This window comes from Heptranchias perlo, chromosome 28 (genome assembly GCF_035084215.1).
Source record: "Heptranchias perlo isolate sHepPer1 chromosome 28, sHepPer1.hap1, whole genome shotgun sequence".
Taxonomy (NCBI): Eukaryota; Metazoa; Chordata; class Chondrichthyes; order Hexanchiformes; family Hexanchidae; genus Heptranchias; species Heptranchias perlo.
The window spans coordinates 14,532,421-14,552,692 of record NC_090352.1 but is presented as its reverse complement, the minus strand read 5'-3'; the positions used below and the strand labels follow the sequence as shown (position 1 = coordinate 14,552,692).

Genomic DNA, 20,272 nt, shown 5'->3' with positions numbered 1-20,272 from the left:
TGTATTTGGGAGGGTGTGTGTGTATTTGGGAGAGTGTGTGTGTGTATTTGGGAGGGTGTGTGTGTGTGCGTGTATTTGGGAGGGTGTGTGTGTGTGTATTTGGGAGGTGTGTGTGTGTATTTGGGAGAGTGTGTGTGTGTATTTGGGAGTGTGTGTGTATTTGGGAGAGTGTGTGTGTGTGTGTATTTGGGAGAGTGTGTGTGTGTATTTGGGAGCGTGTGTGTGTATTTGGGAGGGTGTGTGTGTGTGAGTTTATTTGGGAGGGTGTGCGTGTGTATTTGGGAGGGTGTGTGTGTGTGTGTGTATTTGGGAGTGTGTGTGTGTGTGTGTATTTGGGAGGGTGTGTGTGTGTGTGTGTATTTGGGAGGGTGTGTGTGTGTGTGTATTTGGGAGTGTGTGTGTGTGTGTGTATTTGGGAGTGTGTGTGTATTTGGGAGTGTGTGTGTGTGTGTATTTGGGAGGGGATGTGTATGTGTGTATTTGGGAGTGTGTGTATGTATGTGTATTTGGGAGGGTGTGTGTGTGTATTTGGGAGAGTGTGTGTGTGTGTATTTGGGAGTGTGTGTGTGTGTATTTGGGAGAGTGTGTGTGTGTATTTGGGAGGGTGTGTGTATGTGTGGGTGTGTATTTGGCAGGGTGTGTGTGTGTATTTGGGAGGGTGTGTATGTGTATTTGGGAGGGTGTGTATGTGTATTTGGGAGGGTGTGTGTGTGTGTGTATTTGGGAGGGTGTGTGTGTGTATTTGGGAGGGTGTGTGTGTGTGTGTGTGTATTTGGGAGTGTGTGTGTGTATTTGGGAGGGTGTGTGTGTGTGTGTGCATTTGGGAGTGTGTGTGTGTGTGTATTTGGGAGTGTGTGTGTGTGTATTTGGGAGGGTGTGTGTGTGTGTGTATTTGGGAGGGTGTGTGTGTGTGTGTATTTGGGAGGGAGTGTGTGTGTGTGTGTATTTGGGAGGGTGTGTGTGTGTATTTGGGAGGGTGTGTGTGTGTGTATTTGGGAGGGTGTGTGTGTGTGTGTATTTGGGAGGGTGTATGTGTGTGTGTGTGTGTATTTGGGAGGGTGTGTGTGTGTGTGTGTGTATTTGGGAGGGTGTATGTGTGTGTGTGTATTTGGGAGGGTGTGTGTGTGTGTGTGTGTATTTGGGAGGGTGTGTGTGTGTATTTGGGAGGGTGTGTGTGTGTGTGCATTTGGGAGGGTGTGTGTGTGTGTATTTGGGAGGGTGTGTGTGCATTTGAGAGGGTGTGTGTGTGTGTGTATTTGGGAGGGTGTGCGTGTGTGTGTGTGTGTATTTGGGAGGGTGTGTGTGTGTATTTGGGAGGGTGTGTGTGTGTATTTGGGAGGGTGTGTGTGTGTGTGTGTGTATTTGGGAGGGTGTGTGTGTGTGTATTTGGGAGGGGGTGTGTATGTGTGTATTTGGGAGTGTGTGTATGTGTGTGTATTTGGGAGGGTGTGTGTGTTTATTTGGGAGTGTGTGTGTGTGTGTGTGTGTATTTGGGAGGGTGTGTGTGTGTGTATTTGGGAGGGTGTGTGTGTGTGTGTATTTGGGAGGGTGTGTGTGTGTGTGTATGTATTTGGGAGGGTGTGTGTGTGTGTGCATTTGGGAGGTTGTGTGTGGTGTGTGTGTATTTGGGAGGGTGTGTGTGTGTGTATTTGGGAGGGTGTGTGTGTGTGTATTTGGGAGGGTGTGTGTGTGTATTTGGGAGGGTGTGTGTGTGTGTGTGTGCATTTGGGAGGGTGTGTGTGTGTGTGTGTGTGTGTATTTGGGAGTGTGTGTGTGTGTGTTTGGGAGGGTGTGTGTGTATTTGGGAGAGTGTGTGTGTGTGTATTTGGGAGGGTGTGTGTATGTGTGGGTGTGTATTTGGCAGGGTGTGTGTGTGTATTTGGGAGCGTGTGTGTGTATTTGGGAGGGTGTGTGTGTGTGTGTGTGTATTTGGGAGGGTGTGCGTGTGTATTTGGGAGGGTGTGTGTGTGTGTGTGTATTTGGGAGTGTGTGTGTGTATTTGGGAGGGTGTGTGTGTGTGTGTGTATTTGGGAGGGTGTGTGTGTGTGTATTTGGGAGTGTGTGTGTGTGTGTGTGTGTGTATTTGGGAGTGTGTGTGTGTGTGTGTATTTGGGAGTGTGTGTGTGTGTGTGTGTATTTGGGAGGGTGTGTGTGTATTTGGGAGGGTGTGTGTGTGTGTGTGTGTGTATATTTGGGAGGGTGTGTGTGTGTGTATTTGGGAGGGTGTGTGTGTGTATTTGGGAGAGTGTGTGTGTGTATTTGGGAGGGTGTGTGTGTGTGCGTGTATTTGGGAGGGTGTGTGTGTGTGTATTTGGGAGGTGTGTGTGTGTATTTGGGAGAGTGTGTGTGTGTATTTGGGAGTGTGTGTGTGTGTGTATTTGGGAGAGTGTGTGTGTGTGTGTATTTGGGAGAGTGTGTGTGTGTATTTGGGAGCGTGTGTGTGTATTTGGGAGGGTGTGTGTGTGTGTGAGTTTATTTGGGAGGGTGTGCGTGTGTATTTGGGAGGGTGTGTGTGTGTGTGTGTATTTGGGAGTGTGTGTGTGTGTGTGTATTTGGGAGGGTGTGTGTGTGTGTGTGTATTTGGGAGGGTGTGTGTGTGTGTGTATTTGGGAGTGTGTGTGTGTGTGTGTATTTGGGAGTGTGTGTGTGTGTGTATTTGGGAGTGTGTGTGTGTGTGTGTATTTGGGAGGGGGTGTGTATGTGTGTATTTGGGAGTGTGTGTATGTATGTGTATTTGGGAGGGTGTGTGTGTGTATTTGGGAGAGTGTGTGTGTGTATTTGGGAGAGTGTGTGTGTGTATTTGGGAGGGTGTGTGTATGTGTGGGTGTGTATTTGGGAGGGTGTGTGTGTGTATTTGGGAGGGTGTGTGTGTGTGTGTGTGTATTTGGGAGTGTGTGTGTGTATTTGGGAGGGTGTGTGTGTGTGTGTGCATTTGGGAGTGTGTGTGTGTGTGTATTTGGGAGTGTGTGTGTGTGTATTTGGGAGGGTGTGTGTGTGTGTGTATTTGGGAGGGTGTGTGTGTGTGTGTATTTGGGAGGGAGTGTGTGTGTGTGTGTATTTGGGAGGGTGTGTGTGTGTGTGTATTTGGGAGGGTGTGTGTGTGTGTATTTGGGAGGGTGTGTGTGTGTGTATTTGGGAGGGTGTATGTGTGTGTGTGTGTGTATTTGGGAGGGTGTGTGTGTGTGTGTGTGTATTTTTGGAGGGTGTATGTGTGTGTGTGTATTTGGGAGGGTGTATGTGTGTGTGTGTATTTGGGAGGGTGTGTGTGTGTATTTGGGAGGGTGTGTGTGTGTGTGCATTTGGGAGGGTGTGTGTGTGTGTATTTGGGAGGGTGTGTGTGCATTTGGGAGGGTGTGTGTGTGTGTGTATTTGGGAGGGTGTGCGTGTGTGTGTGTGTGTATTTGGGAGGGTGTGTGTGTGTATTTGGGAGGGTGTGTGTGTGTATTTGGGAGGGTGTGTGTGTGTGTGTGTGTGTATTTGGGAGGGTGTGTGTGTGTGTATTTGGGAGGGGGTGTGTATGTGTGTATTTGGGAGTGTGTGTATGTGTGTGTATTTGGGAGGGTGTGTGTGTTTATTTGGGAGTGTGTGTGTGTGTGTGTGTGTATTTGGGAGGGTGTGTGTGTGTGTATTTGGGAGGGTGTGTGTGTGTGTGTATTTGGGAGGGTGTGTGTGTGTGTGTGTATTTGGGAGGGTGTGTGTGTGTGTGTGTATTTGGGAGGGTGTGTGTGTGTGTGCATTTGGGAGGTTGTGTGTGTGTGTGTGTATTTGGGAGGGTGTGTGTGTGTGTATTTGGGAGGGTGTGTGTGTGTATTTGGGAGGGTGTGTGTGTGTGTGTGCATTTGGGAGGGTGTGTGTGTGTGTGTGTGTGTGTGTATTTGGGAGTGTGTGTGTGTGTGTTTGGGAGGGTGTGTGTGTGTGTGTGTATTTGGGAGGGTGTGTGTGTGTGTATTTGGGAGGGTGTGTGTGTGTGTGTATTTGGGAGGGTGTGTGTGTGTGTGTGTATTTGGGAGGGTGTGCGTGTGTGTGTGTATTTGGGAGGGTGTGTGTGTGTATTTGGGAGGGTGTGTGTGTGTGTGCATTTGGGAGGGTGTGTGTGTGTGTATTTGGGAGGGTGTGTGTGCATTTGGGAGGGTGTGTGTGTTTGTGTATTTGGGAGGGTGTGTGTGTGTATTTGGGAGGGTGTGTGTGTATTTGGGAGGGTGTGTGTGTGTGTGTATTTGGGAGGGTGTGTGTGTGTGTATTTGGGAGGGGGTGTGTATGTGTGTATTTGGGAGTGTGTGTATGTGTGTGTATTTGGGAGGGTGTGTGTGTGTATTTGGGAGGGTGTGTGTGTGTATTTGGGAGTGTGTGTGTGTGTGTGTGTGTATTTGGGAGGGTGTGTGTGTGTGTATTTGGGAGGGTGTGTGTGTGTGTGTATTTGGGAGGGTGTGTGTGTGTGTATTTGAGAGGGTGTGTGTGTGTGTATTTGGGAGGGTGTGTGTGTGTATTTGGGAGGGTGTGTGTTTGTGTGTGTATTTGGGAGGGTGTATGTGTGTGTGTGTGTGTATTTGGGAGGGTGTGTGTGTATGTGTGTGTATTTGGGAGGGTGTGTGTGTGTGTGTGTATTTGGGAGGGTGTGTGTGTGTGTGTGTGTGTGTATTTGGGAGGGTGTGTGTGTGTGTGTGTGTGTGTATTTGGGAGTGTGTGTGTGTGTGTTTGGGAGGGTGTGTGTGTGTGTGTGTATTTGGGAGGGTGTGTGTGTGTGTGTGTGTATTTGGGAGTGTGTGTGTGTGTGTGTGTATTTGGGAGGGTGTGTGTGTGTGTGTATGTGTGTATTTGGGAGGGTGTGTGTGTGTGTGTGTATTTGGGAGGGTGTGTGTAGAATCATAGAAGTTTACAACATGGAAACAGGCCCTTCGGCCCAACATGTCCATGTCGCCCAGTTTATACCACTAAGCTAGTCCCAATTGCCTGCACTTGGCCCATATCCCTCTATACCCATCTTACCCATGTAACTGTCCAAATGCTTTTTAAAGACAAAATTGTACCCGCCTCTACTACTGCCTCTGGCAGCTCGTTCCAGACACTCACCACCCTTTGAGTGAAAAAATTGCCCCTCTGGATCCTTTTGTATCTCTCCTCTCTCACCTTAAATCTATGCCCCCTCGTTATAGACTCCCCTACCTTTGGGAAAAGATTTTGACTATCTACCTTATCTATGCCCCTCGTTATTTTATAGACTTCTGTAAGATCACCCCTTAACCTCCTACTCTCCAAGGAAAAAAGTCCCAGTCTGTCTAACCTCTCCCTGTAAGTCAAACCATCAAGTCCCGGTAGCATCCTAGTAAATCTTTTCTGCACTCTTTCTAGTTTAATAATATCCTTTCTATAATAGGGTGACCAGAACTGTACACAGTATTCCAAGTGTGGCCTTACTAATGTCTTGTACAACTTCAACAAGACATCCCAACTCCTGTATTCAATGTTCTGACCAATGAAACCAAGCATGCTGAATGCCTTCTTCACCACCCTATCCACCTGTGACTCCACTTTCAAGGAGCTATGAACCTGTACTCCTAGATCTCTTTGTTCTATAACTCTCCCCAACGCCCTACCATTAACGGAGTAGGTCCTGGCCCAATTCGATCTACCAAAATGCATCACCTCACATTTATCTAAATTAAACTCCATCTGCCATTCATCGGCCCACTGGCCCACTGGTGTGTGTGTGTGTGTATTTGGGAGGGTGTGTGTGTGTGTGTTTGTGTGTATTTGGGAGGTTGTGTGTGTGTGTATTTGGGAGGTTGTGTGTGTGTGTGTATTTGGGAGGGTGTGTGTGTGTGTGTGTGTGTATTTGGGAGGGTGTGTGTGTGTGTGTGTGTATTTGGGAGGGTGTGTGTGTGTGTGTGTGTGTGTATTTGGGAGGGTGTGTGTGTGCGCATGTGTAGGTTCTGGGTGTGGGTGTCTATGTGGGAGGTTTGTGCCTGATTTTGAAGATGAGAGTATTTGTGTGTCCATTACAAGATAGATGCAGTTGATCTTAATTCATCCATCCAGAAAGCTCTTACAGTCTCCCATCACTGCATCCAATTATTTCTTAAATTATTCCTGGGTTTTTGCAATGACTATCCACTCTGAAAGAAGAACTTCCTGATATCAGTCCGAAATTTGCCTTTTACTCGTTTGACCTTGTGCCCGAACTGGCATAGAGGGATATAGAAGGGAGTTAACGCGGGAGTGGGGGGTTGAGCCTTGACCGGAAGTCACCCACAGCCAGGAGGAGTGACAATAGTGGTCCCTCTAAGGACCACTGCTTAAGCCACTCACTGCCCGGTATAACCGGGAACAGCATGCAACACGCACAGTCTGCCCTTTGAACCTCGAAATTACATCGTGGTCCTATGAGTCATCGGACTCCAATTGGCATATTTTAATTGCGGCTTCTGCCTGATTCAGGCATCTGCCTGGGCCGCCCTTAAAGGCCCCAGGTAAATTGGCGGCGGGTGGGACTGGATCAGGAACAGGGCGGTAAGTACAGCATTCTGATTTTAGGGCCGCTACCACTCCGTTCTCCCCCCACCCCCCACCCCCGGCAGACTGAGTTAAAATTGCCCTTCGAGTTTTATCAGTCAATCTTCATAGCTCGGTGTCTGATGCTAGGGATCAGCCTCATGGCTCTTCTCTGAAGTGCTTCCAATGCCTGAATATCTCCTCTGTGTCTTAGGGACCAAAACTAGATACAGTACTCAAGGTGCAGTCTGACCAGAGCAATCTACAGTGTGAACATGACTTCCTCTGACTTGTACTTTACTGTTTTATTGGATTTGTTGATTGCTGCTCTGCAATGGCTGGACATGTTGGGTGAAATTCGCCTTGGCCATTAACACAAAACAGGCGATAGCAAATTGGAAAAGAAAATCAAGTGGAGTGTAAAACGAGCAGCCGATTCGCCATCGCCCATGACAAATTTCATGCCCCATTGAGTGTTAAATCTACTAAAACCCCATGGTCTCTCTCAACTTCACCCTTAGACACCATTCATGGACTACTTATGGCAATCCATTTCTTTCGCTGTACTGACCACTGATCCTATAAACCTATATACTGATTCCAGAAGTCTATCCCATGGCTCTCACCTGCAGCAGCTGCTCCTGGTTCTTTCGCTGCAGCCGTGAGAATTGTTCCTGCATCGAGTCGAGGCTGCTCTTCAGTGACAGATTCTCCGTCTCCACTGTGACTATCCGCTGCTCCAGGTTATGTTTCTGCTCAGACAGTAGGGCTATCTGTTGAGAGACAATGAAGAACTTTGTCAACACTTGGAACATGCCCACCTTAAAAGAGCCTCCTTAAGGTACAACTCAATAAATCCAGGGAGCAAGGATTCCCCGGTCACTGTCTGCAGCAAGATCATAAATGTGTTTGTGAAGATTTCCTCTGATCTGTAGTTCCAGCAAAATCAGAAACACTTTCTAAAAAAAATGTCAGTAAAAATAGTGACCAAGAAATTGTTACCTGCTGAGGTTTTATCCCCTTCCCAAGCAAGGACGGGGATAAACCTCTTGCTGGTCTACAGTTTCATACTCGCCAACAACTCTCCATAACTCAATCCTGTCCATCTACATAAAAAAAGACTTACATTTATATAGTGCCCGTCACGACCTCAGGACATCCCAAAGTGCTTTACAGCCAATGAAGTATTTCTGAAGTGTAGTCACTGTTGTAACTTAGGGAACGCGGCAGCTAATTTGCAGACAGCGGCTCCCACAAACAGATAATGACCAGATAATCTGTTTTTTAGCAATGTTGGTTGAGGGATAAATATTGACCAAGACACCTGGTTGAACTCTCCTGCTCTTCTTCGAAATGTGTCATGGGATCTTTTACGTCCACCTGAGAGGGCAGACGGAGCCTCGGTTTAATGTCTCATCCAAAAGGTGGCACCTCAGACAGTGCAGTGTTTCGTCAGTACTGCACTGGACTGTCAGCCTAGATTTTGTGCTCAAGGTTCTGGAGTGGGACGTAAACCCACAACCTTCTGACTCAGAGGGGAGAGCGCTTCCAACTGAACCACAGTTAACATCATATAGAAACCATCTGAACCTCTCCGTAACTTAAGAATTTCTGGATTGTGGAATTTAGGACTGGGATACTCAAGTTGAAATCAGCGTCTTACTTTGAATGTGGGACTATATCACTGCTCCGATCCCCAGATAGCGTCTTTAAGTAGCCAGATTACTCACTGCTGTTGCGTAATGTCTTGCCAATAGTGTAACAAATACGGAGAGTATTAAAGTATTAACAGTTAGAGCCTGATTTACAGGAGAAGCGTTTCTAGGCTGACGATTCCGTGCAGTATTCAGGGACTGCTGCATTATCAGAGGAAACATCATTAAGATGAGATATTAAAGCGAGCATCTGTCTGCCTGTCCAGGTGGATGTAAAAGATCTGACGGCACATTTATGAAGAAGAGCAGGGAATTTCCCAGTGTCTGAGCCAATATTCATCCCTCAACCTACACCACTAAAATAGATTATCATTCATCTGGTTGCTGTCTGTGGGATCTTGCTGTGCAAAAATTAACTATCACATTTGCCTACATAACAAGTGACCACACTTCAAAAAGTAATTAATTAGCTGGGACATCCTGAGGATGTGAAAGGCACTATGTAAATGCGAGTTCTTTCTTTCTTTGATGTACCTGAAACTTTTAATGCTTCAGATTATTAAAGTTCCAATAGATGAAGTATTTAGTACCAGAGAGAGAATAATAAAATACAACAGAAAGAGAAGTAAAGTACTGGCTGGGTTGGCATGAATACTTTGTAGAATTAAAGAACCAAGCCCCTGCCTCCCCATGGCTTGTTAGTAAATGCACCACCGTGCGGCCAAATTGCCCAACCAGTCTGTGTTGGTGATTATCCTCCACACAAGCAATAGTCCTAACCCTACGTGCACACTCTGTTCCCGTATCTCTTTATTCCCCTGCCCTTCAATCATTTATCTAATCTATTCTTAAAAGCTGGAATTGGTCTCTGCTTCAATCCACAATCTCGGTCTAAAGAAGTCTCTCTTGTTCCCTGTTCTAAATCTCTTACCTTTAATCTTCTATCTATGTTCCCTTCTTCTCGGTCCCTCATTCACTGAAAACAATATGTTTCTATCTATTCGTTCCCATTCCGTCATAACTTCAAACTCCTCTATCAAATTACCCCTTAATCTCATGTACAGATCAGGAAGGTGCTAGGCCCAGTCCCTGGTCTGTGTTGAGTTCGCTGATTGCCCCTGGGGCAGCACTAAGGATGCTATGGTTGGCCTCAGCGCCCCTGTGTTAGGAAGGGGACAAATCAGCCAAGGTTGCTGCTCCCGCTCTTGATCACTATCCACCGGCTCCTGCTGCAAAGTGCGTGACCAAAGATGTTGGCTGAAGACAGGATCGAGCTCAGCTGTAACGTCCTCCTTGAAGGAATAACCCGACACTCGTTACATAGGCAAGCCTATGAGAAAATGGCCCCTTGAACATAGTATCAGTGGGCTGCGGGCACCTTTGAAATGCACTCCATCACTGGTCAGTGTCTGTGGGTGGGGGAGGGACAAAAATAAAAGAGAATGAGAATACCAGCAGGAAAAGTATTAGCATATTAATATTTGAGCAGGAAGAGTATTAAAGTGTTCAGCCCCAACATGGGCAGCATTAAAAAGCAGCAGAGTGCACCAAAAACACTGAAGAATAGTTAGTTTTCAGCAGATTAAGATTTAAGTACTGTGAGATAGGTCATTACAGTCGTTCAGATTAGAACCGGAGCACGCAGTCAGATGAGCAATCTATAACCACTAATATCTGCAAACTCCACACCCACCTCAGGCCCAGGCTCCACACCCAACTCAGGCCCAGGCTCCACACCCACCTCAGGCCCAGGCTCCACACCCACCTCAGGCCCAGGCTCCACACCCACCTCAGGCCCAGGCTCCACACCCACCTCAGGCCCAGGCTCCACACCCACCACAGGCCCAGGCTCCACACCCACCTCAGGCCCAGGCTCCACACCCACCTCAGGCCCAGGCTCCACACCCACCTCAGGCCCAGGCTCCACACCCACCTCAGGCCCAGGCTCCACACCCACCTCAGGCCCAGGCTCCACACCCACCTCAGGCCCAGGCTCCACACCCACCTCAGGCCCAGGCTCCACACCCACCTCAGGCCCAGGCTCCACACCCACCTCAGGCCCAGGCTCCACACCCACCTCAGGCCCAGGCTCCACACCCACCTCAGGCCCAGGCTCCATACCCACCTCAGGCCCAGGCTCCACACCCACCACAGGCCCAGACTCCATACCCACCTCAGTCCAGAGGCTCTGTGCCCTTGTTGCATTCTCATTCCACAGAAGTTCCTTTCCCCTAAATCTGTCCCTCAGTATATGGATCTCGTGTGTGAGGGTCTGCTCCACTTTCGCTGCCTGGAGAAAGAGGTAAATGAGTTACTGAGGTGTGTACATTTATCACATCCATTCCTTCCCACACAGTTCTCTGAACCAACACAGTTTTCATTTATACACAAAATTTCTTTAAGAGCGGCTCAATTATATTATGAATGCTGTTTCTGTACCCTTATCCTTGGGCATGTGCTCCTAGCTCACATTCCCCACGATGCACTCTTTGCTGTCTGCATCTGTCAATAAACATATATTAAAATTTGCTAAAGACAATGGAATAGAGCTGCCCAATGGCTGGTGGGTAAAGAAACTGCCTAGTGTAACATTGAGCCATGCAGGCTGCAGATCCCAGATTCAATCCCCGACCTGTGCTGAGTTAGCTGATCTCAGCTGGGGCAGCAATTGAGGCACCGCAGCTGACTTCAGTATTCCTGGGCTAGGAAGTAGAGAAATCACCCAGTGGCTTTTACTGGAGGTGTGCTTGTGGGGCGTTAGAAAAGGACTGGGTTAGTTTCAGCTGTGCTCCCCCTCCTGGTCGAATGGACCGCCAATACTTGCTATCAAGACTCGGAGTGGATACAGTATCCAAACATGGAACAAATACAATGACCACACAAGGAGGGGATAGTGTGACCAAACACGGAGGGGGTACAGTGAGCACACGCGGAGGGGGCACAGTGAGCACACGCGGAGGGGGTACAGTGAGCACACGCGGAGGGGGCACAGTGAGCACACGCGGAGGGGGCACAGTGAGCACACGCAGAGGGGGCACAGTGTCCACACGCGCAGGGGGCACAGTGAGCACACGCGGAGGGGGCACAGTGTCCACACGCGCAGGGGGCACAGTGAGCACACGCGGAGGGGGCACAGTGAGCACACGCGCAGGGGGCACAGTGAGCACACGCGAAGGGGGCACAGTGAGCACACGCGCAGGGGGCACAGTGAGCACACGCGGAGGGGGCACAGTGAGCACACGCGGAGGGGGCACAGTGTCCACACGCGCAGGGGGCACAGTGAGCACACGCGCAGGGGGCACAGTGAGCACACGCGGAGGGGGCACAGTGAGCACACGCGGAGGGGGCACAGTGAGCACACGCGGAGGGGGCACAGTGAGCACACGCGGAGGGGGCACAGTGAGCACACGCGGAGGGGGCACAGTGAGCACACGCGGAGGGGGCACAGTGAGCACACGCGGAGGGGGCACGGTGAGCACACGCGGAGGGGGCACGGTGAGCACACGCGGAGGGGGCACAGTGAGCACACACGGAGGGGGCACAGTGTCCACACGCGGAGGGGGCACAGTGAGCACACACGGAGGGGGCACAGTGTCCACATGCGCAGGGGGCACAGTGAGCACACACGGAGGGGGTACAGTGTCCACACACGGAGGGGGTACAGTGTCCACACACGGAGGGGGTACAGTGTCCACACACGGAGGGGGCACAGTGTCCACACACGGAGGGGGTACAGTGAGCACACACGGAGGGGGTACAGTGTCCACACACGGAGGGGGTACAGCGAGCACACACGGAGGGGGTACAGTGTCCACGCACGGAGGGGGTACATTGTCCACACACGGAGGGGGTACATTGTCCACACACGGAGGGGGTACAGCGTCCACACACGGAGGGGGTACAGTGAGCACACACGGAGGGGGTACAGTGAGCACACACGGAGGGGTACAGTGTCCACACACGGAGGGGGTACAGTGAGCACACATGGAGGGGGTACAGCGTCCACACACGGAGGGGGTACAGTGAGCACACACGGAGGGGGTACAGTGTCCACACACGGAGGGGGTACAGCGTCCACACACGGAGGGGGTACAGTGTCCACACACGGTGGGGGTACATTGTCCACACACGGATGGGGTACATTGTCCACACACGGAGGGGGTACAGCGTCCACACACGGAGGGGGTACAGCGTCCACACACGGAGGGGGTACAGCGTCCACACACGGAGGGGGTACAGCGTCCACACACGGAGGGGGTACAGCGAGCACACACGGAGGGGGTACAGCGAGCACACACGGAGTGGGTACAGTGTCCACACACGGAGGGGGTACAGTGTCCACACGCGGAGTGGGTACAGTGTCCACACGCGGAGTGGGTACAGTGTCCACACGCGGAGTGGGTACAGCCACAATCCATACCACTTGCTCTGTGGTTGTTTTTCAGACGCTGTATATACAAATGCGATCACTTCCTATCCTGTTCTGTCAAGTTTACTCAGCATCTGTTACAGATGTTTACCTCCCAGCCAATATCTCCATTTCATGACTCACCACAAAGATTTCTGCTGTGCTTGTGTTATTGCTACCTCCTTGTGTATATCCCAATACAGAAAAAAACATCACCTAACCTAACCGACTTCGCCAGGTGAAAGGTCACGTACATGCCCCAAATCCTAGACCAAGCACATTCTATGTTATCACCAGGACAGTGTGTGCTGTACTTAGCAGAACTGTGTGGGAGGCTTCAGGAAAGCATGAAGGAAAAACCTGTGTGTTTTATATACACGAACAGCCTCTACAAGAGAGATGAGGTGTGTTTAAAGGTGGCTGAGACTGTGTAACTGAAAACCTACCCTGGGAGGTCAATACCTAGAAAGAAAGTCATTTCCAATTTATTCATTATTTGCCAGTTTCGGTTTTCTCTGCTTCTCTTGGAGGTGCCGATTCCTGTTGGGATCTGGTTTCACAGGCACCAACTGTCCTCTGACACCTCACCCCAATTGCCATTGATCACACCTGAGCTTAGAGAGCGAGTGTGTCAGGCTACTCTACCATGGCAGGCATCACTTCAGTCCTCATCTGGCTCCTATACATTTTCTAGCAGGAGTCACTGGATAGTGAGTCTGATCACCTCCAATTTAAAATGCTGGTGACACAGAAGCATGGCACAGCGTGAAGGCAGACACTGTCTGTGCTCATCACTGATGCCTATTAGTCTGAGTGCCCAAAGCTCACTGAATATAACAATAGGGTCAGCTTCTATAACTGTTGCCTTTCTTCAGGAGAAGGACAAAAATGATGGAAAATTGTAAGCACATTCTTAAAAATTGACAATGGAACAGATTCTGTCACATAGTGAGGATTCAAATATTTCCAAATCTATACCACTGCCGTGTGCTTGTTTTTCAGGCCCCATATCTGCAGATGAGATTTCCTTCTATCCTGTTCTGAAATGTTTCCTCACCATATGACTGATGTCATTTTTCTGTCATAGAAACCCAGCCAAGCACTTTTACATCTGCAGCCAGTATTTCCATCCCAATGCTCATCTGCTGTGCTTATATTAACATGACCTGCCCCTACAATGCATCTCTGGAACTACCTGCCCCTACACCTCACCTCTGGAACTACCTGCCCCTACACCTCACCTCTGGAACTACCTGCCCCTACAATGCATCTCTGGAACTACCTGCCCCTACACCACACCTCTGGAACTACCTGCCCCTACACCTCACCTCTGGAACTACCTGCCCCTACACCTCACCTCTGGAACTACCTGCCCCTACACCACACCTCTGGAACTACCTGCCCCTACACCACACCTCTGGAACTACCTGTCCCTACATCAGGCAGAATGACTTTGGGAATACCCAGATTTTACCGAAGGGTGTCAGCTTGGCTCAGTTAGCAAAACTCTCACTGAGTCAGAAGGTCAAGGGATCAAGTCCCAGTTCAGAACTTGAGCACATAACCTAACTTGACACGCAGTGCAGTAGTGAGGGAATGCTACATTGTTGGAAGGGACACCTTCTTGGACAAGACATTAAACCAAGGTCCCATCTACCTGTTCAGGTGTATGTAAAAAATCCCATGGCACTATTTGAAGAGCAGCGAATTCTCTTGTTATCCAGGCCAACATCTGCCTCAAATATCACCACTAAAAACAGATGAACTGGAATTCATCTCATTTCCTATTTGGGAGGCCTCGCAATGCACAAAATGGCTCTGCTTGCCTGCATAACTGCACGGATCGAACCTTAGATAGTAATTCATGTGACGCACTTTGAGACATTCCTCAGTGATGTGCTAAGGCACTATATCAATACAAGTCTTTTTTCTTAAAGAGATGTGTGGTTTGCAAAATGTTCTTGACAGTTTTATTTAAAGATGATTCCAGCTCCCTAAAGAATCCCCAGGAATGCACAGAACAGAGAAGAACAGGTCCAGCCCAAATATTAAACAGACTGACTTGATATTCAGAGACATCAACTGCACTGTGACTATCAACAGGAGTAAAGAGAGAATGTCACTGCCTGATTCAAACACTTGCACCAAAAGCAATCAACTGTGAAATCTTTGTAACCTAAGTCGAGTCTCAGGAACACAAAGCACTAGGGTGCAGTCTGACGCTGGGCCATTTGTTCAGTCAATGTAATTAACAAGGTTTGGCAGTGTCCCTCTCCATCACCGTCACACTCTCTGTGTCATACAAGGGTGTGCAGCTCAGGGAAAACTTGAATACCCCATCTTGTATTCGAAATATGAGACCCAGAGGACTGCCAACACATAGCTAGAGGGGTGTGGAGGTGTACTGAGATGAAACGGTAAGGGAAACACAAGCTGATTAGACACATACATCAGGTAAAGCATGCACTGGGTACAGTATAGCAGGTAAAATATCTACTGGGTACAGTACAGCAGGTAAAACACATGTTAGGTACAGTACAGTGGGTAAAGCACACTGTTGGGTACAGTACAGCGGGTAAAGCACACTGTTGGGTACAGTACAGTGGGTAAAGCACACTGTTGGGTACAGTACAGTGGGTAAAGCACACTGTTGGGTACAGTACAGCAGGTAAAACACACTGTTGGGTACAGTACAGCAGGTAAAACACACTGTTGGGTACAGTACAGCGGGTAAAACACACTGTTGGGTACAGTACAGCGGGTAAAGCACACTGTTGGGTACAGTACAGCAGGTAAAGCACACTGTTGGGTACAGTACAGTGGGTAAAGCACACTGTTGGGTACAGTACAGCGGGTAAAGCACACTGTTGGGTACAGTACAGCAGGTAAAGCACACTGTTGGGTACAGTACAGTGGGTAAAGCACACTGTTGGGTACAGTACAGTGGGTAAAGCACACTGTTGGGTACAGTACAGTGGGTAAAGCACACTGTTGGCTACAGTACAGCAGGTAAAGCACACTGTTGGGTACAGTACAGCGGGTAAAGCACACTGTTGGGTACAGTACAGTGGGTAAAGCACACTGTTGGCTACAGTACAGCAGGTAAAACACACTGTTGGGTACAGTACAGCGGGTAAAGCACACTGTTGGGTACAGTACAGTGGGTAAAGCACACTGTTGGCTACAGTACAGCAGGTAAAACACACTGTTGGGTACAGTACAGCGGGTAAAGCACACTGTTGGGTACAGTACAGTGGGTAAAGCACACTGTTGGCTACAGTACAGCAGGTAAAGCACACTGTTGGCTACAGTACAGCGGGTAAAGCACACTGTTGGGTACAGTACAGTGGGTAAAGCACACTGTTGGCTACAGTACAGCAGGTAAAGCACACTGTTGGCTACAGTACAGCGGGTAAAGCACACTGTTGGCTACAGTACAGCAGGTAAAGCACACTGTTGGCTACAGTACAGCGGGTAAAGCACACTGTTGGGTACAGTACAGCGGGTAAAGCACACTGTTGGCTACAGTACAGCGGGTAAAGCACACTGTTGGCTACAGTACAGCGGGTAAAGCACACTGTTGGGTACAGTACAGCGGGTAAAGCACACTGTTGGCTACAGTACAGCGGGTAAAGCACACTGTTGGGTACAGTACAGCGGGTAAAGCACACTGTTGGGTACAGTACAGCGGGTAAAGCACACTGTTGGGTACAGTACAGCAGGTAAAACACACTGTTGGCTACAGTACAGCGGGTAAAGCACACTGTTGGCTACAGTACAGCGGGTAAAGCACACTGTTGGGTACAGTACAGCGGGTAAAGCACACTGTTGGCTACAGTACAGCGGGTAAAGCACACTGTTGGGTACAGTACAGCAGGTAAAGCACACTGTTGGGTACAGTACAGTGGGTAAAGCACACTGTTGGCTACAGTACAGCGGGTAAAGCACAGGCTGGGTACAGTACAGCAGGTAAAGTGCAACCTGGGCTACTGCTATTGCTACAGGCCCCTCTCAATGGGAATCCCACAAGTTTCTTCCAGTTATTACCTGAACCAGGAAGAGGTTATATTCTACTTCAAGGTCAGAAAGCAGTTAGTTGTTCGAAGTCTGTTCCAGTACATGCTACACATACTCCATACAGACAGGAGTTTATCCAGGGGGCATTTATGTAACATTGGAGTGCTACAGTTTCACTTTGCACCAACACTGCAGTTATAGTGTAGATACAGCCTGAAACTGAAGTTTAGGGTCCAACCTGACACTAGAACAATGCAAGATGAGAATCCGAGGAGAGCTCTGCTTTGGGCCTTAATACCCTATTTACACTACACGGGGTCGATTTTGAAGTCATTGGAAATAAAATTGGGAGGGATGTAAAACCGGCTATCACCCATTTTACACTATCGCCCAAAATCAAGATCTGCCCCCACAGGTTTAGAATCGGTGTAAAGCCAAAACCATTTAACACCAATGCTAAACTCGGGTGCTGGAGTTTCCTCCACATTTGCGTTCAGATAAACACGTAATCTGGCTGCAAGCCAACTACTTTGGTGGCTTAAAGGATCGTGAAATTTTGGACGTAAGTGAGTTATATAAGAAAATATTAGGACAGGTGACCAAAAGCTTGGTCAAAGAGGTAGGTTTAAAGGAGCGTCTTAAAGAAGGAGAGAGAGGTAGAGAGGCAGAGGGGTTTAGGGAGGTGAATTCCAGAGCTTAAATGAATTTCATTTAATTTCAGACATAAATGTAAAGTAATAGAAGAGACTAAAGGAATCTCAGAGAGGAAATGGTGCATTTTCCCCTAAATTGGAGCTAGGGTTAAATAACATTTTCCACAGAGTACGCAGCGGTTTGTGTGAGAATGGAGCAATCTGCTGCCCCTGGAATCACCGTGGGGTTTCTGTGCTTTATTATCCAGATGAAACACTTCCTGGAACACGTGAAATGCCCACAGCAGCCACGCCTGCATTTTTTAAAAACTTACATCATAAAAAGAACAGGTCAGATCGTTGCCTGGAGACAGTTTACATTACAGCACCGGGTGGGGGGAATGCAGCTTTAGCAGCTTTGTGGGATGACGTTCGCAGAATTAATCAAGGCTAAAAAGCATTCAACACCCATGACGTTACCGATGGTTTTTCCAGTACAATAACATATTGTGTAACCCACGCATAGTGGACTTAACATCAATAAAAACACATGAATGGAGCCAACACAGAAACTCGTGAGAGTCTGGCTGGCCAGTCAGGGCTGCCAGGAAGATGCCAGCATGAAAGCAAAATGATTCACTTCAAAGTATCCATTCCCTAATAGGAGTTAATGATGGGACCTGCACTGGAATGCACTTAATTAAAACTCATTTCCTTATGTTCCTGTTACTGCAGCATGCACGATTTCACCCATTTGGACTGTTTAGGACCAAGCTGCACATTAAAGCAACAGGAAGCATTTATCCGTTTCGAAATGTGCAACCCACATTGCCTTGTCCTTTAGCTTACCAGATAAACCCCTGTGTCTGCCCCTTGAAATGTGCACAGAATGTTCTGGAACCAGCGCAGAACAATTAGCTCCTGTCTGTCCTCAGAACAAGACCACCTCCTCTTCCTGCTACCGACAGTTAGACTACGATTAAGATCAAACACAATGATCAGGCTATTTTTCTATGTCTGTACATATGACAACATTTGAGGACAAGTGGGACAGGTCGAACTGAAGAGGGACAGTTTATTGTAATAGACAGTGGAAAATGACATTGATTTACAAGTTGCCTGTCAATAAACCCCTAATTGGGGCAATGCAGTGGACACTGTAGTATATTAGTCGGGTTACTTGAAGTATCAGGGGATGAAAACAGCAACAACTTGCATTTACATAATGCTAATAATGCAGGAAAAATGTCCCAAAGTGCTTCACAGAGGCCTAAGAAAAATATGGATGCTGAGCTAAAGAAGGAGATATTAGGAGAGGTGACCAAAAGCTTGGTCAAATAGGTTTAATGAGATTCTTAAAGGAGGAGAGAGATTGGGATGCAGATTGGTTTATGGAGGGAGTTACAGAGCATGGGCCCTAGGTAGCTGAAAGCATGGCCACCAATGGTGGGGTGATGGGATAGGGAAGGTGCACAAAAGGCCAGATGTTTGAGGAACAGAGGATTCGGGAGGTTGTAGGGATGGAGGAGCTCATGGAGATAGGGAGGGGCCAAGCCATGAAGTGATTCAAACACAAAGATGAGAATTTTAAATTTGAGGTGTTGGAGGACTAGAAGCCAATGTAGATCAGTGAGGACAGGGGTGATTGGTAAATGGGACTAGGTGCAGGATAGGATACGGGCAGTACAATTTTGGATGAGCTGAAGTTTAGAGAGAATGGAGGATGGGAGGCCGACCATGAGAGCATTGGAATAGTCGAGTCGGGAGATTACAAAGACATTGATAAAACTTGTATTATTTGAGTTAGTTGAAACATTTGTGGCGAAGGCAGTCGCATTGAAGTTCCGAAATATTGTTTGAGGAGGCGGCTGTATTAATTGAGTTAGTTTAAGCTCTCAAAGATCTAAATACAAAATTCAAAAGAAGGTGATTTGCAACTGTGCTGTTAATGGTATTTAAAAACAGAAAAGGTTTGTTACAGCTAGCCCCAACAAGGGCATAAGGTTTATAGTTAGTTGAGCTTTATTTGGGCTGCATCTAATAACCAGGTTAGAATGCTGGAGTTAAATCCAGTCACTATATAAACTGCCAATCCAAACATCTAAACTTGAGTTTAGAAGGTTGAGGAATGATCTAATCGATGTATTTAAAATGACTAAGGGATTTGATAGGACGGATACAGAGAAACTATTTCCTCTGGTGGGGAAATCCAGAACAAGATTAAAATTAGAGCTAGGCCATTTAGGATTGAAATCAGGAAACACTTTTTCACAAAAAGGTTAGCAGAAATCTAGAAATCGCTCCCCCAAAAAGCTGTGGACGCTGAGTCAACTGAGATTGATAGATTTTGTTAGGTAAGGGTACGGAACAAAGGCGGGTAAATGGAGTTGAGGTACAGATCAGCCTACATCTAATTGAATGGCAGAACAGGCTCCAGGGATGGAATGGCCTTCTCCTGTTCCTATATTCCTATGTTCCAACTCCTTGAATTACTCATTGAAATAACACTGTTTGAAGACCTATTTAAACCTCAATATCTGCAATGTAGGCTGGCTATCAAGTAGCCCCTCTGCTTTGGCCCCAAGTATGGAAGGATTGTATAGTGAGCTTCACTCAGCCCTTGGACATAAGGATTTATCAAAAATACAGTTCACAGAAAAATGAATAAAATTGAACTATTCCAACCCTGACCCTTGAAATAAAGCTGAGATTCTCTCACTCAGTTGCTAACAGATCACACAATCACAAGATTGGATCTTGCTGCTCCTGTATCCTCTCCACCGCTGTCTTCTCTATTTACCTCAGGTGCTTGTTTTATAGAACTCTGACTATGGACCCCAGTCTCAGCTCTGCTCTGTAACTATGTGCTGTTAGCTATACTTCTGATAAATTTCCTCAGGACCATTTCTGTCCATCCTGACCATGCCACTCCATCTCCTCTTGCTGGCAACAAACCATGGACTTGCACCAAGGTTGCCTGTAGTAAATTACTCCATGCCCAAGGGTTGAGGGGAAGGCATGGGGGCATTCCATGTGCACCTCAGAGCCACTGCACACCCACAGTGATGGAG

General features: G+C 48.0%; 1 protein-coding gene across 2 annotated transcripts in view; it reads right to left on the bottom strand.

Annotated features, from left to right (window-relative positions):
- LOC137344867 (BICD family-like cargo adapter 1) overlaps window positions 1–20,272 on the bottom strand; it is a 50,468-nt gene that overhangs the window by 23,650 nt on the left and 6,546 nt on the right. For both annotated transcript variants that reach the window (XM_068008096.1, XM_068008097.1), the window contains exons 3-4: window positions 10,318–10,434; window positions 7,116–7,262 (exon numbers count right to left, since the gene is read on the bottom strand). In XM_068008096.1, the coding sequence (XP_067864197.1) occupies window positions 7,116–7,262; window positions 10,318–10,434 (264 nt within the window). The remainder of the gene's footprint in view (window positions 1–7,115; window positions 7,263–10,317; window positions 10,435–20,272) is intronic.